General features: G+C 30.8%; 2 protein-coding genes across 2 annotated transcripts in view; both read right to left on the bottom strand.

The window, feature by feature from the left end:
- The window catches only part of LOC143065198 (uncharacterized), a 280,683-nt gene that overhangs the window by 200,218 nt on the left and 57,062 nt on the right, over window positions 1-23,403 (bottom strand). The gene's annotated exons all lie outside the window — the stretch shown is intronic.
- The window catches only part of LOC143061952 (uncharacterized), a 78,756-nt gene that overhangs the window by 38,132 nt on the left and 17,221 nt on the right, over window positions 1-23,403 (bottom strand). The window contains exon 4 of the mRNA XM_076233810.1: window positions 10,551-10,689. Coding sequence (XP_076089925.1) covers window positions 10,551-10,689 — 139 coding nt within the window. The remainder of the gene's footprint in view (window positions 1-10,550; window positions 10,690-23,403) is intronic.

The following is a 23,403-nucleotide window of genomic DNA, read 5'->3' as shown; positions in this document are numbered from 1 at the left end:
TGAACCAAAATATGTACAACTGCTCTTTGCAATCTCTAATAAACTATCTATAAACTATTCTACTTAAAATATATACACTCGTACAAATTTGTCCTGGTTCAGGAACAAACTTGTCCTAATGGTAGAATAATGTACCCCACGTGTTTACACGCTTGTCTTTGTTCTGTTGGTACAATTATGTACCTAACAAGGTGGTCACACAGACTCGCATTTGTTCTATACCATACAATACGGTTCAGCTTGTAAACGTACAAGTCCGTATTTCTAACAGGCACCAACCTTTTCTTTATTACACTTAGTAATATTATCTAATATATACGAGCCAGCGATCTCGTATATCTACGTACCGTACTTCAGGTCTTCGTCTTATATCGTATGACAATCGACCATGAGTTAGGAATCTCTTCTCCTTATATACCCCGATGGAGGCTGTACCATTCTTGAAGGAGGGGTGTTCTATAAAAGTGCCTTCTTACAAGTATCTGAGTTTCATTAGGAACACCTCTTTACATTTGACCTGACCCAAATTTTACCCGCGAAACATCTTACTCTTTTCTATATTTATTAAAGTATTATACAAATGTATAAAATGAGGCATCTGCCAAACAGTAACTACGGTAAACTATTGAACCTATGATACAAAATCATCACAGAATAAGCTTTAAATACTTTAAGATGGAACTAAAAAAAGCATGTGAAACTGCGAGCTACTGCTCACTGATGATAACTCCGCTGCAACTGGATAATTTTAAAAGTGTTAAAAACGAATTCAAATCAGTTGCTGTATTAAAATCTGTTTCCAGTCACGTTATATAACAAGTTCAATAAAATATTTAAACATTATTGTTTAGGTTATATGTTAGTTCTATATCATCATGTAACAAAATTTGTCATTAGCATCTACAATATATATATAGATCATTCATGAACCTTATGCCTTTCATGTATCAAGATCTGTAAAATACAAATACTCGTATTGTCAACTTTGATAGAAGGATTTAACCCGATTAATTCTTTTCTCACATGAAATGCATCTCACGGTTGAAAAATTCACTTCTTTGTAAATAAAATGAGGTGCGTTTAAATTTGAAGATTATAATTTTCATCTGCTCATAAATTAATACTTTAAATCAAACAAAGAAGAATGCTTTGGAAATATGTTTCTACTTGGAGTCATCTTCTAACAAAAATCGTTAAACCCATATAATACGAAGAGACAACAGCTGTAATTCAAAATGTCGGTCATTCAGTTCCCTCAGATTAGGAGACTTTTGAATAGCTTCCGAATGAACTTTCGAAGTACCACTATCACATGAAAAATTATTGATATCACTTTGTATTTTAGTTACATAAGATTTTGGTAAATGAGAAGCTGAAGTGACATAAAGTAGATCTAATTTTCCATATATTAGTAACTGAATTTTATTTGCATGTATCTAAACTAGTATTAAATTCAAATTAAGGGTTTTAAAGCTATATCTGCCCATTTAATGTGAAGGGAACCATCTCTGTTGAATTCATTTTTTTTCCAATTCATGTTGCTTCGGTTTTATATAAAAAAAAAAAAAAACATTTAGCCACGAGCACTATGTTAAAAGATTTTATTAAAACTTGCACAGAAAATACATCTTTCAAAAAATAAGTGGTATCATCAGCTAACTAATTTATTTCAGTGTCCCCATTTTTTATGTCAGATATTGTTTTCATGAATACGTATTGCCATCAGTTTCACGGCCAAAATAAAGAAAGAAAGAAAATAAGGACACCCTGGTCTAACAGGCTCTCAACTTTAAATGAATTATAACTAAATATATTACTTACTACAAGACTAGATATATTGAGTATATTTTTAGTTAAAATATTTAAACCTGCTTCTGTTTATTCACCTTTCCGAAGTCAGATTGAGAAGCCAGTTGTTCAGGTGGTTGTCGTTTGTTGGTGTGGTTCATGAGTGTTTCTCGTTATTCGTTGTTTATATAGATTAGACTGTTGGTTTTACCTGATTAAATTGTCATTTTCGGGGCCCTTCATAGCTTGTTGTTCGATGTGAGCAAAGGCTCCGCGGTGACCTATAATCGTTAATTATATATACATTTTTTACCTGGATGGAGAGTTGTTTACTTGGCACTCATACCACAGCTTTTTCAAAATCGGCTAGTAATATATTATTAAAGACATGGATAATACTTTAATGTAGTGAACAGTATGATATCAGCAATTAATTGTATATTATTTCGTCTTCTCGCAGCCGCGACCGGGTGATATTTCTCAAATGTAAGAGTTGGGTACCTTGTGTTAAATTAAATTTGAAAATAGAAGATTTGGTATGATTGCCAATTGCCAACAACTATCCACAAGTGACCAAATGACTTGGAAATTAACAATTATCGGTAATCGTAAAGCCTTCAACAATGAGTAAGGTCCATGCCGAACTGTCAGTTATAAAAGGCCCCGTAATGACAAAAGTAAACAATTGAAACGAGAATACTAACGGCCTAATTAATGTTCAAAATGATTACCGAATAACAAATATGTTGCACAGCAACAAACGACATCTACTGAATTACAGGCTCCTGACTTGGGAAAGGCACTTATGTTGCGAGGTTAAAATAGTTTTTTGGCTCCAAACCTCCCAACTACCAGGCACAGTGGTGCAAAATAAAAAAGAAATCAGTTTAAAATGGTCTAGATTAATCAGAATAGAAATACATCTAACAAAGACACAGAGAGGAGTAAACGTGTACGGGTACTTTCACATCCACTCTTCAGAAAGACAATAAACATACAGATCTGAGAACTCTCGCAGCTTAGTGACAACTAGTTCATAGCCAAAAACAACAAATGAAAACAACCATGTATCTAAGTGTAAAAGTAAAAATAATCAGAGACAACTGCTGTGTTGAGAATCAAAGTTAATTATACTTTATTTCGTATTTTGATACATTTGCACAACTCAGCTTTTGCAAGGTCTAGGTCATCGCTCTTAACACGAGTAAATATTTTCTCCGCATTTATGAGCCCAAGTCAAACAGGTGACATAAAGGGTGTTTTGCTCTTCAAAAAGAACGTACTAGAAAAATACGAAATGAAACGTGAATATAAAAGTTTCATTAATTGGGGAAACCATCGTCAGTGTTTATCATTTTCTATTGGTATGCTTTTTACATTTATTTATCGAAGATTATGGTTAGATCATTTCTATTAATATAAAACATAGCAATTGAAAAATACATTTATTTTAATCAACATTGCGTAGACTGAAAACCCAAGATGACGGGTGAACGGTTATGAGGGTTGACAATGTTGAATGTCCAGACATTGTGCGAGAAAATATTTCACGAATATACAATGCTTCTGGCACTAAGTCGTGTCAGACCCTTTAATAGAACATAAAGGAATATGGAGGAAGGAAACGTACACGTACACGGGACTTAATCACACACAAAGTCAAAAGTGAATACATACAAAAAATATAAATTATCAATGGTCACGGTTTTCATTTCTATTCTTAATCTTGATAGTCGCTGTAGGGTTTTCAACAATGAAAGAATCATTAAGATAGGTCATAGGTATATGTATCTCCGAGACGGAGAAGATAGGTTTTTTTATGTATGTTTTAATAAAACAAGGGAAAAAATGGTGTCAGCGAACTTCTTGCTACAAGTAAAAATAAAAAAAATCCCTATCTGTCCAGTATAAATTTGTTACTAAAAGAGTTATCTCCTCTTAACCGGCATAGTTAAAAAAATGATTCTAAAACACATGTTTGGTATTTGTTTCAATATTTTGATAATGCAACTTTTCCTCATATAGATAAACAATAAAATTGCACATCTGTCTACAAATTTGGAGATTTGAGTAAATAACCAGACTGATTGGTTACTGCAATAGTACAATCCAAGCCTAACGAACATATTTTTTTTTCTGTCTCTTGCCATTTCAACATTACATTACAGTAACTTATAAAGTCCCTATATTAATGCTTATATATAAACTCACGAGTTGTTGTATATGTTCCGGACCATATGAGTATTTGGACCATACGCGTATGGTCATGACCATTTGCGTATACTCATATGGTCCGACCATACGCGTATGGTCGGACCATATGAGTATAATACTCGTTTGGTTATTAACGGGCCGGACCATATGAGTATTTGGACCATATAAAATGTAGATATTTATTTCAAATTACAAAATATGATGGTAACATAACAATTTGTTAATTTTATAATTCAAAAACTACGTAAAAATTAAATATTGATACCATAGTTAGTTTTCATCTCTAGTTACATTCTTACATGTAGGCTTGGGTGACATTTACATCCACACGGTATCATTGCTTTTTTGCATTTGCAAGTCTTGGTTGTGCACGATCCTTTTCGTGTACACCTTTTGTTTGAGAGTGTAAAGCTAGTATTTTTTGTAGCTGCGTACAGTGATACCGAAGTCTTTGGTCATTTTGATGTCTATGGTGTTTTTAAAAAGTTCTAGATCTCAAATATCGTAAATATGACTGCAATACACCATATTCACAAGACATTTTAAATAAACTATGCTATTTTCCAGTGACTTCTTGTGTAACAGTTCATAAAGAAATTTTTGAAATTTAATTATTTAAGTCGACATATTCAAAGTACCATTCATTCGTAATAAAAAAATCGGTAATGACCATCGGTAATGACCATCAGTATAAAATGTGTTTATCATAGTTTTGACAATTAAGTAAAATTAACTTTGTGAAACTTCTAATTTTTCTTTAGCTAATCTTTTTATTATAAAATAATAATAAAATTACCCAGTATATGATAGCGTCTTTTTAATGAACGGTCATACCATATGAACAGTTTAGAAGTATTAAAAGTAAACTGATTCAGAATGTTAATTACCTCGACCATACGCGTACGGTCGGACCATATGAGTATATACCCATATGGTCATGACCATACGCGTATGGTCCAAATACTCATATGGTCCGGAACATATATACACTGGTTATTATGGTGGAGGATACTGTTCATTCATATTTTATAGAGGATTTATTGTGTTTTAATGTACAGATACTGTTATAATTAATCGGTCTCATCCGAGTGCTCCTAAACAGGAGGGATTACTAAAGAAGAAAAAAAAAGAAGAAGATGACGGTATACTATAAATCTATCTTAATACTTAAGCGCTACCTAAATTATAATACTGCACTGTCACTATATCTAAATTCAGTCATAAATAATTCACCCCAAACACAATACAAGACAAGAACATAACAGAGTATTAATGATTATAAGAATTACGATTTTTGTTTTATATATTGATCTTTTGATGTTGTCCCTAAACCTAAGACTTTTAAATTACAATGACTCTATATATTTTGCTTTGAGATTAGAATATTGTCGGAATTTTTTTTTTTAGAAATGCACGATTTTGTGTCATTTCTTATAAACTGAAATCCGCTACACTCTATGAACAAAGTGTAGTAGTCAGTCGAGAACCAGCTTATTTCTTTTAGAGATGTATCGTAACCGTAGTATATTTGCTATTATATATAAGATAACGAAAAATCTTGAAAAGCAAGATTCAAAATAGAAATAAACATACAAAAGGTTACTGTTAATGATTTGTCCGCATAAAGGGAAAATCCGAAACACCTTGTTGGTTGAATTATTAGGGTTAAATACCTTTTTATCCTACCTGCTTTTTTACGTTTTGGGTCAAATTCTTATAAAAACATGATGATTTCCTTAGAATACGCAATATTTTTGTAAATATCCGCCAAACGAAGTTTTCAAAGACACTTTAATTTAAGATCCAAGTCGGAAAACGACATGATTATCCGCAAATTATATATAATATATATTTTCAATCTACAACTAAGGAAAGTAATTTAATCAAAAGGACCAAGGTCACATGACGCAAATCATAAGAATAAAGTACCTATGACTTTGTGTTATAAAAATATGATTTCCTTATTATACACACATTGATAAAAATCTAAATTTTATTGTTGATGACAGTTTGATGGAAAATTGCATGTTTATGGCAAATTTCGAAACTAAAGACATCGCTATAAAACAAACGAAATAATTATTCTTCATAGTTGGCTTAATCTGTTTATGCAAGTCGCGATTTTTGGCTATCTTCAGGCGTTTATCAAGTACTGGTATGTTTAGAAATAAACAATTATGTTGTTAAGATCTTCTTTAAGTACCCACTTGGGGCTGTAATACTTTGAATTTTATTAAAAGATTGAATGATATTTTTTTTAATTGACCCTTGTGTGAAATAAATTCAAAGGAAACTGCCCCTACCCCTTTTTGGTGATAAATAATTTAAAAAAACTAAGATCCCAACTCTTCCTATAAGTTTTGTGAAGGAAATAAAGCTTTTCATGTATTAATATACATGTATCCTTGGCTGTCAAATCTATTGTTTTGAGCTTTTCTAATGAAGGCAAACACAAGCAAGTGACAACTGTGCTCCGTTTCCTCCAACATTCCTTCTCACTTTTTTGTGATCACATATGCTGCGACTTCATAGATTTTACATATAAAACTTAATGTGGTTGCATATAAAACATAATAATGAAAATTCGATTACAGACATGTTTCATAATTGTTAACATCGATGAATGCATTATGATACATTAATTGACAAAATTACACAGATTTTGTTTTTATATATATATATATATATATATATATATATATATATATATATATATATATATATGAGATATTAATCTAATCATTCATTTTTTTACTTTATCATATACATATACGTAATCGATTGTATTTCTTATAGTTTCCCCCTATTTATTATGTTTTTTGTTTCTTGTTGTTTTTTGTTATACCAGATCTAGGCTAGTCAAATACTAGTATTTGGAAGTCAGGTTTTCACTTTTTGTGTGGCATTATGCATGTCTATTTATATTATTTATTCAGCATCTTTGCTTTTTTTTTCACAATTTGACACCTATAGATAGACCGACGCAATACAATTAATGAACGACTGTAATATTTTTTCTGTTTGTGAAGAAATAGCAAAACAAATGTGGGGCACACTGAATTACCCGAGTTAAATTTCAGACGTTTTCCGTCTTAAATGGAAGTGGCCGCATTTGTGTTCATTCTTAATATTTAAATGTAAGTTGTATTTGATGATATTAAATAACATATACAAAAAGGTTGAGAATGAACACGGATGTGGCCACTTTCATTTTCAAAAACCATCTCAAAAATGACATATTGGCAACTTCATCAATAACTACCTTGATAAAAAACTTTAACCTGAAATTTGCACTGTCATTTTCTATGTTCAGTGAAATTGGGGTCAAAACTCTAATTTGGCATGTGTACTAAGTTTCAAGTTGATTGGATTTCAACTTCATTAAAAACTACCTTGACCAAAAACTTTAACTTGAAGCGAGACAGCGGACGAACGGACGAACAGACGGACGGACGGACGGACGAACGAACAAACGGACCCACTAACCAGAAAATATAATGCCAATCTACTATCGTAGGTGTGGCATAAAAAATCTCTAGATATATATTAGTATTACATTTTACCTAAAGAAGAAGAAAAACAATTTATCCTTTGGTCCTCACAAACTATGACAGTGCTATTTCATTCCATCCATTGAACTGATCATTACCTATGTTTTACATTAAATTCATTATAAAAAGTGAACTCTTCTTTAAGTTTGAATATTACAATGGGAAAGGATAATTTTGTATGGTCACTCGAAAGTGTGAATATGTTCTAAATTGGTCAGGCTATAGTTGGTCATGTTCCTTGGGGTTAAATATTCATAAAATATGACCAAGTATTGTCTAATCTATAATTATATATAAGTATTGAAAGCCCTAGGCGTAGCCGAGGGTTTTGAATGTTCATAAAACATAAAGTATTGTCTGACCAATTTAGAGCATGTTTCACACATTCGAGCGCGATTACAAAACTAGCCTCTCCCATTGTAATTATAAATCCTTATTATGAGCTCACTTAAATGTTAACATGGTAAGAAAAAAGGATGTAAATGATTTGATGACCAGTTCAATAGATGGAATGAAACAAAAATGAGTTTGTTTGTGATTTCTAAAAAGGACGAGTTATTCAAAATTGGAGATTTCTTCTGCTTAAGGTAAAACTGGAGATTTCTTCTGCTTCAGGTGAAAAGTATTTAAGTTTCACTCTATATATATACAATGTAAAGACAACAGTAGTAAACCGGTGTTCAAAAGTCATATTCGAATGAGAGAAACCAGTCCGGGTCACAAACTAAAACCCAGGGTAACACATCAACTATAAGAGAAAAACAAAGTAACGACAGGAAAACCGACGTGCAACACCAACACACATAGAAATAAACTATTTGATAACAATTGTCATATTTCGTACTTGGTACAGGACATTTTAAGAAAACATGGTGGATTGGACGTGGTTTAATGGCTAGCCAAACATCCTGCTTTATGACAATATTAAAAAATGTTGCTAAAATGACAACACTACGTGACAGAAATACAGCACAAACACACACAAGAACATTCAGATCAGGAAAACGCACGAACAAATAATATATTATTCAACACAAAATGCAAACCTCAGAGCAACACCAAAAATATTCCATCATCAACAAACACCACAGGATATTAAAAAATAGTGACGCACTTACGTAACTTACATGCAATCTTGGATTTATACAATTATTTTGACAATATTCGTCCAAACAATTTTCATGTCAATGATGTTATGGAAAGGCAATTTTATAATTATTTGGGCAACAAACGATAAGACATATAGACAATAATAGTGCATTGACTGGAAATATCAACGATATAAGGATGAGGCTTAGAAACGGGGAAATGCGAGGCTGTGCCGAGCTATTTCCCCGTTTCGGGCCGAATCCTTATATCGTTGATATGTCAAGTCAATGCATTATTATTGTCTTTATACTGCAATCTAAAAAAAAACATTTTCAATTGTTGTTTGATGCGTTAAGCATGTTAAAGTTATTTATTTGATTTAAATATTTGGGGAAATCCCCTTTAAAAAAGCCTCGTATCATGCTCACGGAGAAATTTTCAACACAATGAAATGTACATTTACCTGTTGAAACCCACACTCGATGATGAACGAAATCATTTGAGTATGGACTAAAATATCAACCATAAGCATAACAAATTAATGATTTATAGGTTGCAAACAAAAAATATTAATAAATGAAATATGTTTTTCCAATAATTGCAAAAGAAACAAGGTTGAGTCGTTCCACGCATCGTTGTATGCATTGGAACCAAGAACAGGTTGAAGAGGTCGTATGATTTATTAAATGTTATTTCGGCAACTTCTATTTAAATATTCACGCGGAAAAGAAAAGTGATATCGGGTCAGTGACTGTATATGACATAGAAATATACAGTCAATGCATTTTGACTGCTCAGATAGAACGAGTGCAGTATAAAACATATTATTCAACCGAAACCATAACAGAATACATGAATACATAAATTTTGGATGTACAAAACACCGAGACACGTCGTATAGCAATGCAAGTTCACACTCGGTATAACAGTTATACTCGGAAATAAATCACTTCGGTATTTAATATATATTATCTACAGTAAAATTCGGCTGATTTTAACAGATCATTCAACTTTTGGAAACAAAAACTAGGTGCTTTTGTCATTTTACATATCTATGACTTGAATATTATTATACCAGTAAATAATTAATCAACCAAAAAAGGGAACTTGTGATATAAAACAATAACAATTGAAAGACAGGTGTAAAAAAAAACAGTTCAAGCTCAATACAGTTTACTTCTCAAAAGATTTTTAAAGTAATTGCAACTTGCCTTAAATTATAAAATTAGGAATGGAAATAGGGTATGATTATAATAATGCATGTTTAACCCACATAACTAATGTTTGGGTTTTTTTTTTCTATAAGCTGTGAAATATTTTCATCATGCTAGAAACTAGAAAACTACGAATTTAGGAATGTCATTCTTTAATGTTGAAATTGAAAAATAAAGAAACTGCTTCGTACGACTTTTTGACGACAGTGAAAAAAAAGTATACAGATAATAATCTTTCGAATAACCGTAAATGTGACTGCATTAAAAGTCATTAACTAACACATGTAACCACTCTAATACTGAGGATTACATTACACCACAGATAAAAGTCATTAACTAACACATGTAACCACTCTAATACTGAGGATTACATTACACCACAGATAAAAGTCATTAACTAACACATGTAACCACTCTAATACTGAGGATTACATTACACCACAGATAAAAGTCATTAACTAACACATGTAACCACTCTAATACTGAGGATTACATTACACCACAGAAGCATCACTCTTTGTAAAAATATACAATGATTGCAGTATGCGGTTAATGACTTGAAACACTAGTATCTTGATGACTAATTCATCGCAATAGCTATTGATAATCCTCAGGAAAGAACAGCCAATCGTATGGTATCTAAGAATAAAATACCTACCGACAATTGTTTCTGATTTTTTATCAGTACACTTACCAATTTCATAACATCCATAGATCTGAATTTGTAAATTGACTGGTTGGTATGTGTTCTCTTTGTCTTTTGGAGTGATGTTTATTTGGACTTTGTTGACATTAAGATGTCCATTATTATAAGCACTTTCAAGTACTTCTATCTGCAAGAAAGAACAGTTGTTTAACCGTATCATAAATATTTATTCATAATATTGAAAACTTTGAAACAACCAAAGTTCGATTGTTTAAATATTCACCACACACTCTTTCCATCTCTTTTACAGTCAAAATTCGGATCTGTAGTGTTGTTTGTCCCTTTTTTTCTTCTTCTAACAAGAATATGTAAATATTTTTTGAAAAAAATCGATTGCTTTGAGGGTACAATATTTAGATATAATATTTCAGTAGACATAGTAGAATGATTAGAGGATATGTTATATATAATATTGTTGATATTTAAAAACAAGTATTTAATAAAGCCTGTTAGTATTGATATTCAGTTATATTATTTCAAACCAAAATCCACTTGAATGTAGAATAAGAATCATATTATTGGAAATCCGCTGACGGTACAACCAATATGCAAGTTTTATAAATCTATATCCAACAATTCTTCATTATTAAGGAATCGTAAAGATAGATATAAAATGTTAATTAACCTTATATTACTGGTGTTACGGCTGGTCACATTTTCAGGAAGTTTTGTTTCTAATAGTTTTAATATGGAGTTATTTTGATAATCTATACAAAAGATGTAGCTAAAACTTAGATGACTTTTTAAACTACATAAGTATATATATATCATATGTCTTTTCTACCAAAAAAATCAAACTTTATAATCAATAATTGTATATTTAGAACATACATTCGGCTAATGTATTTTCGGTTGAAAGAAACACGATTCGTGTAAATCGAAGACAAACGTGTATATTTTTGTATACATAAAAAAGGGATAACATGTATCTGGAGAGTACGTTGAACCTCATCAACTGTCAAATTTGGAGTTTATAATCAGTATCTGACTCCTAAAAACAAACAGACACAGCGTTGATGCGTATAGTATGACTTGGTACAGAAACATAATGGGATTGGGTTTAACTTTGGCATGTACAAAACCCCTCTTGTTTGCCTATCTTAACTTTATTTGAAAAAAGTATTTCAAACAATAACAAAACATTCACATTGCAGCTGTCAATAGGATGTCAACAAACTTGACTAAGAAATTATTAACGGCACATATTCTTAAAGGAATGGTCTTGAATGCGTTAGATGTATAAACATCCGTCAAAGGTAGCTTTAGTTGATGGTTTGAAACTACCTATCTTTTAAACAAAATTAAGTCATAAATCACCCCAAACGATTTCATAACGTCTCTTTACAAAATAAATTGAAAGTCGACTGTATTTGTAAGAAGCCAGTATGTTGTTAAATTTGCTAGACCATAGGAAAAGAGAACTTTTACTGAAAACTAATTATTTTTATCTTTTTCCTTTACAGTTGATTGCTGCTGAAATGAATGAGTGTTGTTTTGTCTATTAGCGACATTTTAGTAAAAGTTATTTTCTCAATGAAATGATACATTTAAAGATAATATGTTGATACCGTATTTAAAAGTATTCATACAAATTTTCGTGTTTATACCGTTTTAAATTCATTTGAATCAGCTGCATTAGAGGGAACCTTACAAGATGTTACACCCATTTTTTGTTGGATACATATAACATATATTGTTATAAGTCTTCTTGTCGTTTTTTGCTTTTCGCCATGGCTTTATCAGCTAGTTTTCGACTTGTTAGTTTGAATGCCCCTTTCATCCGCCTCTCTTTGTTAAATGTTCATGACATGGGATGTAGAAATAAAATAGGAACAGCCCTGTTCAGAAAAGAAGGCGTTCTGATGGAAACAAATATTTCCGTTTTTATTGTCCCATTTTGTACCAATACAGTAAGGTCTAAAAATCTCATCATTCCTCCTGGTCCGATTTGACATTTTAGAAAAAGAAATATAACAAAACAGTTCATGCGACTCTTTTTGTGACTTTATTTGTAACAGCATCCCTATGCCACCTACATATGGTAAATTGTCTTTTAGTTGACACAACATTAAGGAACTTTACATTGTCTCTTGATAGATAATTGGTTGACAGTGTAAACAGTCTCCGTTTGTCATGGGATTGACTCTGAGTTTAAGGCTAGTGTTGTACAAATATTTATGCTCACGGCCTACTGACTTCTAAAGAAGGTTATACAAACCCTCTTTGTATAAACAACCACCAGTGTATCGTCTATGTTTCCCATTCGACCTCAGCATTTTTCTGGATAATCTGTATTCCTCTTACGCTATATACTAAGAATAAGCACGAACTGGCTCCTCGATGTAAACATTTATAAGAACATTTGCGGGGATGCTCTTCAGATACAGTTAATTCTATGTTTATAACATAATCACTTCAGTCGCCACACTTCAATTCGCGATAAATATACCTAATTGAGATCAGGTATTGTATGTAATTATGTTTACCGATGCATTAAGTATTCCTACAGGTAGTATAATACTTCATGTTTCTAATTCAGTCTTCAAAATTGGCAAAATTTTATTTTCTGTGTTAGAATATATTACAATGAGTTTTCTCCAATGTTTCACCTTTCTTGAGCGGTGTGAGAAAAATATTTCTCGTCACAAGTGAAATATCTGGTCTTTCTGTGATTGATCGAAATTTAATTATGACGTTAAATTTTCTTGATTTCCTATTGTGATGTTCTAAAAAAAACCATACATATGAAGAGCACTATTTTCTGCAATCCTTTTGAATATGACAGTTTTTGTCCATTCGTTTGATGTGTTTTATCATTTGATTTTGCCATTTGATTGGGGACTTCTCGTTTTTGAATTTTCCCCGGAACTCAGTATTTTTGTTATGTATCATTTTTGAAAGGACAGAATAACGAAATTTCTCCACTCGACAAGTCTTGCGCTTTAAATATTAAAATTTAACTGAATCGAGTAAGACAATATCGTAAGACACTTGTTGCATTGATAAAATTTATATACATCTAACTATTTATTTATCTTTCTCGAGGAATTATATTAAATTGTTTTTTATCTTATCACTAGCAAAGAAATGAAAAACAAGTACTTTTTATTTTCATTGATCAATTCAAGATAATTGTACCGGAATTGCTAAAAATTTATGAATTATCATGAAGCTAGTTATAAATAAGTAAAAAATAATAAATATAAGCAAAGGTTCATATGAGTACATTAAGCAATCGAATTTGTGAAAAATTAGGTATATTTTTAGCTTAACAATTTGTATGCAAACTATATAGCCTGCTTCATCTTTAAAACTTTCATTTAATTGTTACAACTCTCCAACGGAATCTGCATATTGTTATTACGTCTCATGTTGATACGACATTCAAAAACCTGTAATTAACATAAGTATTCCATTGCTAGACGTTTATTGAACAATATCATCAGTCTCAATTTCTTACACAATTGTTTTGGATACCTTAATTCGACACCATTGTAGAAATATTGTATGTTTTAATTGAGATTTTAATATAAAGTTTGTTGCTTTGCATTCTATTGGATTCAATGCACAGTAAAAATAAAATCCACTTTTAGATGAAAAAGGCCAATTTATCTTTTCGGTTTTCTATGTAACTGAATTAGATGGTATGCATTCTTTTAATTCCTCCTTCGGCTCTGTGCAAAGACGTAGCACTTCTTTTTACCACAGAACATGGACGTTTAATATGTGTGCGCAATCACTTATGTCGATTCCATTAAATAAACAGAAAAAAATAGTGATTAATAGAGATCGGATAATTAAGGTTATTATGAATATTCCTATTTTCATTTATTTGTAAAAATTCACAGCAGCACTTTCTTATTCATATTGCGTCTCAAGTTGATACGACATTCAGCAACCTGTATTTTACATTTGTTTTCCTTCTTAAAGGTTTATTGAACGGTGTCATTAGTCTAAATTTTGTTTCACAATTGCTACGAATCCTGCACAATATATATATTTTACATCCTTGCAGAGACTGAGTTATATATCACATATTAAAACTTGCAGTCACTGTCTTCCAAGGAGGTTATCGGAATCGCCTTTGTTTGAACAACTGCCTGAATATCATCTCTGTTTTCCATGTAAATGCGTCATATTTCTATGGTACTCTGATTTATTCGCTTGTCCTTTGCAAAGTATACGCAGTAAATGCATTCCAAATTTCAACATTGAAGAAACATCATATGAAAAGCGGTTCTGTCGAAAATTGATCGTTCATATGATTAACAGAATAAGTTATGTCGTTTTTAACTAATAAACAACAAATTGATTACAGTAACAGGTTGTTATATGTTAATTTATTTGTTCTTAAATGGCTGACATACTTATAACTGGTGCATTATTCTGTCCCAAACAAAGTATTTTAAAGAAACTGGACAGTCTTTGAAACCATCAATTACCGTTTTTGTCTTTAAAAACGTCATCATTATAGTTAAGAACGCTACATGCGCGTGTTGTCAACCCAGGTTTCAACAGTTGAGCGCGAATTGATTACAAAGATGAAGACAAAAAAAATGTTCAAAATGTTTAACATCATTGACATAGGTCAGGTTATTTATCACTGGGAATAAAAGACGTTTTTATTTCGATCGATTTTTTTTTCATTTCATGAACAATAAATTAACAAATAAATGATTGTAATGCATTACAGTTGACTATTTAAAAAAATCCGTCAGAACATATAGGGGTAACGCTTTGTTGCTCTATTGTTTTCTTTTGAATCGAGACAAGTAATCATCTTCTAGTATTAACCTTAAATAATTCATCAGAGAAGTGTTTGTTTACTAGATGTATCTTCTAGTATTAACCTTAAATAACTCATCAGAGAAGTGTTTGTTTACTAGATGTATCTTCTAGTATTAACCTTAAATAACTCATCAGAGAAGTGTTTGTTTACTAGATGTATCTTCTAGTATTAACCTTAAATAACTCATCAGAGAAGTGTTTGTTTACTAGATGTATCTTCTAGTATTAACCTTAAATAACTCATCAGAGAAGTGTTTGTTTACTAGATGTATCTTCTAGTATTAACCTTAAATAACTCATCAGAGAAGTGTTTGTTTACTAGATGTATCTTCTAGTATTAACCTTAAATAACTCATCAGAGAAGTGTTTGTTTACTAGATGTATCTTCTAGTATTATCCTTAAATAACTCATCAGAGAAGTGTTTGTTTACTAGATGTATCTTCTAGTATTATCCTTAAATAACTCATCAGAGAAGTGTTTGTTTACTAGATGTATCTTCTAGTATTAAACTTAAATAACTCATCAGAGAAGTGTTTGTTTACTAGATGTATCTTCTAGTATTAACCTTAAATAACTCATCAGAGAAGTGTTTGTTTACCAGATGTATCTTCTAGTATTATCCTTAAATAACTCATCAGAGAAGTGTTTGTTTACTAGATTTATCTTCTAATACAATGCTTTAAAATTAATCTTCCTAATAGAATCAGAGACAGCTATGAGTTCTCTCGTCAGATATTGTCTGTAAAGGAAATGATGAGTTCTATCGTCAGATATTTGTTTAAGGAATGGCAAAAGTAAAAAAGCAAAAATGCCGAACTCCAAAGAAATACAAAACGAAATGTCCTTAATCCGTTATAACTAATTACGCACGCGATAATCAGACAAAAATGCCTTAATTGAACAAATTAATGAGTTGAGAAACTATGTTAATCACATAACGCATTACAGTGTACGGGGTATAGGTGGACCCATTGCAGTAAAATGTGTCTATAAGTTTTGTAAAATCGACTTGTATGCAATATCTGTGTAACTTCTCATAAGCTTGTATGTGTTAGTCTATATATATATAAAGCCCTTAATTACAGATAACTGGTTTGATCTTTCAACGTGTATAATGGGTGATGTGTGCAATACCACGGTTCACGTAATAGCACTTTATCACAGAATTGTAAAACATGACTTTGCTATATAGGTGTAATAGCACCATTGATTTTCCCATATTATTCTTTGTTAAATTTGCACTTTTCAAAAAATTGTGCAAAATTTATCTTTGTTTCAAAGAAAGAAATACTTGGCATGAGTAAAGTTTTATCCTTATCCTTTTATAACAAAAATCTCATCACATGTTACTGCATATAAGAAAATAAACATCACTGGAAGTTAACCAATCAAATTTTTCCTTTTTCTTACCTGTGTACAAGCTTTATATAAGTAACCGTGTTTCCAAAATATTGTAAAGAAACCCCAAATAAAAAGATAATGGTGCTTTGAAATACCAAAGAGATGTTTATGACCCAGAAACGTTTTACTACACTGAAATTTAGGATTAATTACCTACAACTGTCAAATTCAAGAGAATATTTTTCCGACCTATTTTCGTATACAACCTGCTGTGACGTACCATGATTTGGTTGTATTACACCTATACATGTATCTGTGTATAATTTTGTAACATATAAACATATAAAAAGTATAAATAGGACAGATCTTCTGTATAAAATTAAAAATGTTTTAGACTCTTGTAGCTTGTAGTTTTGTTGATACATGTACTCCTTCAGCACGACTGTCATTCGGTATATCGGGAAAAGTGATCTTAAAAGAATAAGTAACGGTGGTCAAGTATAGTATTGCGTTTTAATCGTGAAAGATCTGGTATAAGATAGCGAAAGAAATCTAATCGGGAAGACACATGATACGTCACAAAATAATCCAGATCAATGAATTAAGATGACAAATAATTAAAAAATAAAACTGTCTGTCAAAATGGTTTAACATTATGATCAGTATCCAAGAAAAATCATGACTTACAAGTACACCGTTTCAACAAAACTTAAACTGTAAAAGAAGATTGCTCATCAAAATTTCAAAGAAATAAACTTTTAAAATGAAATACATACTTTCCCAATAGCATACTCATAAAGTAAAATATAAATGCAAGGGTATACAAAATAAAAACAACATTATAAAATCTTCATTCGGAAAATATGTGTGAGTTGAGAAATGTATACTCTATACGTAGATGAAGTTTGTAAATCGTTGATATGGTGAAATGATAGCTGTAGTCAAATTCGAGGAATGTGTCTACAAATGAGGTTTAGAAAACAACAAATTTGTTGTCTGTAATTTTAGTTCATGACTTATAATGAGACCAATTAAGGAAAATTTCGTAAATTGAAAGAACATCTTCAATATACTTATATGTAAAATTAATGGTATAGCTTCTCTCAGTTAACACACTCGAACTCGTACTCATTAAGATGTTTCCAGGCAAAGCTCAACAAATCTTCTCTCAATTCATTCATTTGTTGACGCATTTAGCATTATGTATACAAATATATTTCCTTTTTCAACCAGTAACGCTACCGGATGTTTTATTATCTGATATGACTAGTTAAATGTAACATTGTTCCTTGAATACAAAACAAATGGTTTTAATATGGTTCTATGTGTAAATGTATACATATCTTTTACACAAAAGTCTTAAGTATAAATTGGTAAACGAAATTTTGTTAAGATATCATTAAGTCTGGTCACGCCTTGAATTTCACGGTCACAATAACGTGTTGAATGATTTATCACAATTTTGATTAAACATCAATAAATAATACTTATTTAAAAATATTATGAATTGTTTCAATACGGACGAAGCTCCATCCGCATAAATCAGAAAGTTTGTTAAATAGACTTAATTTTGAACTATGTATTATAGTTGTCAGTTTCAATTAAATATTCAACACAATCATTGTGTGTGGCACTGATAACATTCTCGAAGAATCTTTTGCGGATTCCAAAAAAATGGTAAAGGTAAAATTTACAAAAATATCTTTCTAATCTTGATAAAATTATTTGTATAGAACACAGGTAAAAATAAATAGTAGAGGTATAGCCAAATATATGTGGTTAAAGGGCATCTGCAATTACTGTTCCATGTATATGTATAATTAAGGATGGTTCCTCCGCTAATTATACTACCATCCTTTTATTTTACTGGACTTTCTGAGATTAACCATTTTGTACAAATATAATATGATACATTTGAAGGTGACCGTTATAGATACAACGCCCGATTTTTACTTAGATTTAGGCATTGCCTTTTTTTTCTTTTTTTTTTTTTTAAAAGTACATCATTTCTTCTTTGACTTAGTGCACAGTACAAGTTAGTAAGTTGAATCATCATGACCGACATTTTCCCGTTTTTCTGATTTTTCCAGGTCTTGAAAATACAGCAACTATTTGACAGGTTTGAAGTACAATATTCCTTTAATTGCATTCATAATCCAATACCAGATATTTGACGATCCGATTGCAATGACAGACCAACGTTAGTTGTTATTTACTATCGATTTTCTCGATATACCGAATAACACCCGTGTGTGGTCGTAATTTCCAAAACAAGTTTCAAAACATTTCCCATTTTCTACGGAAATAATTTACCTCTAAAATATTATGATATAAACTAGTCTTTGTTATTGAATGAAACGTAATTCGATTTGACTTATTATGTTTACTAGGTACTGGTATTTATCCCCTGGAATAGTTCCATGCGTGTATTGTGTGTGTGATGTCAGATCATTTAAAATACATATTTGCCAACTAGATATTCATGTTATAAAATTTTATACTGTTCGATTAATTTCAATTCTTTCGTTTATCTATCGGTACCACTAGTTATGAAACTGATTGTTTCATCAGCAATATATGATTGGTTCACGATTTGAAAAATTGCCAATGCGTCACAGTTCCAAAGATTAAAATGCATTCCGTAGTCACGATATTGATGTTAGGTTTCTTTTATTTTTAAAACTTTTATACCCTTTTAAAAGACACATTTTGTATTTAAATGTGCAATTTCCTATCCCATAATTGTTTGGGAATTTCTTCTCATATAAATGTGATGGTATATTGCACGATATGCTTCTCGCTATGCAGTTTTGATATTCAACGCATTAAATAATTTAAAGATGCAGCAAATAAAAAACCAAATCCAAAAATTCAAAAAATTTAAATCCAGGAAATTAAGTAAACATAAAGAGTTAAGTAAATTGAACGACTCGAATAAGCATAGAAATTCGATAAATATGAAAAGTCGAGTAGGATTTAAACCGATCAAGCACAACCGATTCTCCCAACAAAGACAAACAACCCGGAATCCATTTAAACGATAGTATCCAAATATTCCAATCAGTGACAAAAGAAAGTGCGAGAACAATTAAAAAAAAAGAAAATCAGATATTTAAAAAAATAATAATAGTAATTTGATAGTTTCAGTAGATTAAATAATTTTTCGGAAGATACATTTTTTTTATAGATTTGACCAGAATAATCTCTCATATATAGATATAAGAAGATATGGTATTTGTGCCAATGAGACAATTTTTATTGAGCCAAATGATCGTTTCGCCTATATAAAACTGATCAGTTGGGCTCAAATCAAAATCCAAAAAAGGCCACATCAAATATTAAATTGAGGAGCATTAAGACAAAAGAAATTTCGTTGAAAAATTGTCCCAAACTATTTTATCCCAGGGGAAAGAAAAAACCTTAATATTTTGAATAATTTTACGTCAGACAATAAAATGAAAGAAATAGATGTTATAATTAAAATTTCTTGTTTATGAAAACGTGCCGACCACAAGCAGTTGTGTCAACAAAGTAGTTGCAAAATACAAATTTCAAGAGCAATAAAAAAACGAAAATACAAAACAAATATGTGCTAAATACGATAAGATTATCTATGTTCAGGTGTAGAACATGTTTCAGTAATCCAGGGACCTACTTTACTGCACAAATATAACGCATTCTTAAAAGATTGAAGTTTTTTTCTAGCTTACCATAATCACAATGATGGCGCGATAGTATAAATACTATTGAATTTTGTTCCTCTTTTTTGTGTACCTTACTATAATTTTTTAACTCTATAACAGATAAAATAAGACCACATTCATATGCAGGTACAACATATATCCTTTTTTTTAAAGCTAGTTTTAATGATCTATCCATGCTTCGCAATCATTTTTAAATTATTTAATTATAAAACCAATTACTTTTGTCACCTTTACTTTAAGAAATTATGTTGAACGTATGGACAATTTGTGATGTTAAAGCGAAGAAAAAATCAAAAAGTGCAATGTTTTCTTTTAAGGATTGATTGAAATGAAAGCATGAAAAAGAAAAATTCATTTATCTCGAAAAATGTTTCAATGTATGAATTTTTCTGTTGCCAGCAAGTCTTTTGGATAATGATTTGTAAATTACATTTCTAAAATCTGAATTAAAAGTTAGATTAATATTTGACATTGCACGAATCAAACAAAAAATTAATCTCGACACCGATTAAATTAAAGTATGGCTTATTTATTGTATTTTTGAATTAGTCACGTTAACAAAACAATAACAAGAACCAGTGATTCTCGTGGTGTCTCTATTTTACAAACAAAAAATTGTCCCGGCGAAGTCGTGTTTGATAATAGTAACCCGCAAAACGGTCGAATAATAAAATGTAGCATCAAAACGGAAAGTGCGATTTATCATATTTCAAATATATATGCCAACAATAGTGGCATCGAGAGGAAACGGCTTTTTGAATCATTTCAAAAATATTTTGGTAATTTTACATTTTGGTAGGGGATTTTAACTGTACTCTTGACAAAACAATTGATAGAAATCCCTCTCATAATCGTGATGACATTGGTACAAAGGAATTGCTTTTTTTATTGTTACAATATAATCTTACAGATATTTGGAGAGACAGATATCCAAATGATAAACGGTATACGTTTCAGAGAGGAAATTCAAAGTCTAGAATAGACTATATCTTTTGTGATAAAAATCTGTCAAATAAAGGTTTACAATGTTGGTATCGAGCATTGTCCTTTTAACGATCATGATCTTGTGTCATTCAAATCAAAACTTGATGAAATACAAAGAGGTCCGGGTATATGGATAATGAATATAAATACAATCAAAAGTGAAGAATTTAAGAATGCATCTACAATTTGGTGGGAAACCTGGAAAATGAAAAAAGTAGGTTCCAACAAATTCAACATTGGTGGGATGTAACAAAATCACAAATAAAAAAGTTAACCATGAAAGTAAGTAAAATATTAAACAAAAATTCTCAAAGAAGTTATATTATCAATCTTGAAAAGAAATTAGAAAAGCTCAAATTAAACAGTACTACGTCTGGGGAGGTTGAAAATAAGATATCAGAAATAGAATCGCTAATTCAAAATTACCATGAGAACATATCAGAGGCGTCTAAAATAAGGGCGCGTGTAAAATGGGCGGAAGAAGGGGAAAAATCGTCGAGCTACTTTTTTAATCTCGAAAAGCAAAACGGAAAAAATAAATTATGAAGTCAAATAAAAACAGATAATGGACATTATAAATACAATATAGACGAAATACTAAATGAACAAGTTAAATTTTACTCAAATTTATTTAGCTCCGAGGGATGGAATTTGGAAAGTGCTAAAGATTTAACCATTCACATCAAAAATAAACTAAACGATGACGACAAAAAATTACTTGACCGTGATATAACCGCGGAGGAAATAATGAAATTCTAAAATTTTTAAAAACAAATAAATCTCCAGGGGAGGACGGGATCATATCTGAATTTTATGTAATATTTTGGAATATCATACAAGAAGAATTTTGTACGTTATTGCAAGAAATATTTAATGAAAAAACATTCGCAATATAAAGGCATTTTAACATTATTGTTTAAGGGAAAATATACGAAACTGGCGCCCTCTTACACTACTGAATTGCGATTATAAAATTATAGCTAAAATACTAGCAGAAAGATTAAAAATATTAAAAATAGTCCTTCCTAAGCTTATACATCCCGACCAAAAAGGGTTTGTAAAAGGCAGACATATAACGGAAGAGAATAGAATGATACAAGATATCATAAAATATATTGATGATGAAGATTGAGAGGGTATAATTGTCTTTTTAGACCAACAAAAGGCCTTTGATAGGATGGAATGGGGATGGCTAGACTTTGTTATGAAGGAATTTAATTTTGGGGACAATTTCCGTGGTTGGGTTCAAATGGTATTAAAACGTGCAAAGACGTGTATTAAAACAAATGTCTATATATTATAGGCAGAGTCCTTGGCCTGTGCAATAAGGGCAGAAAAAGACATTCAAGGCATTGTATTGCCTGGGGAAGAAACCAAATTGAATGTTTGCAGACGACACGCAATTATTTAATAAAAATGAAAGTTCTGTAAAAAATCTTTTAAAATATTAGGCAAATATGAAAAGGCATCGGGTTCTTAAACTAATTACGAAAAGACTAAGGGAATAAATATTGGCGCAAATAAACGCAGACGACCTACTTTTAAAAAGATAAGCTGGACAACAGATAACATAAAAACAGTAGGTATTCACCATGGCTATAACATTGACAATGACAAAATTTAGAAATCAATATTAAAAAAAGTACAAAATTGTGTACACGTCTGGAAAAGTTGAAAATTGATTTAGTCTGGAAAAGTCCTTATTGTGAAAAATTTAATTATGTCAGTGTGTGGTTATGAGTTAGAAATAAGAGGTATACCCGAAAAATACAAAAAAGAATTGAATAAGATAATATGGAGTTTTATTTGGGATGGGAAAGTGAATCAAGTAGACCGGAAGGTTTGTTGTTTAGATGTTAAAAAGGGGGGCATGGGAATGGTAAATTTATATAGTTGGGTAGAAAGTAAATATATCAAATCTTTATATTCGATATTACATCAGCCATTATCTAGTTGGTATGCAATAGGTAAATTTTGGTTAAATAAATGTGATAAGGAATTTGAGGATGAATTTTTTCTGTGT

The sequence above is a fragment of the Mytilus galloprovincialis genome, chromosome 2, assembly GCF_965363235.1.
Source record: "Mytilus galloprovincialis chromosome 2, xbMytGall1.hap1.1, whole genome shotgun sequence".
In the NCBI taxonomy this organism is placed as follows: domain Eukaryota; kingdom Metazoa; phylum Mollusca; class Bivalvia; order Mytilida; family Mytilidae; genus Mytilus; species Mytilus galloprovincialis.
The sequence above is the reverse complement of the archived record's forward strand: the minus strand, read 5'-3'. Positions and strand labels throughout refer to the sequence as shown.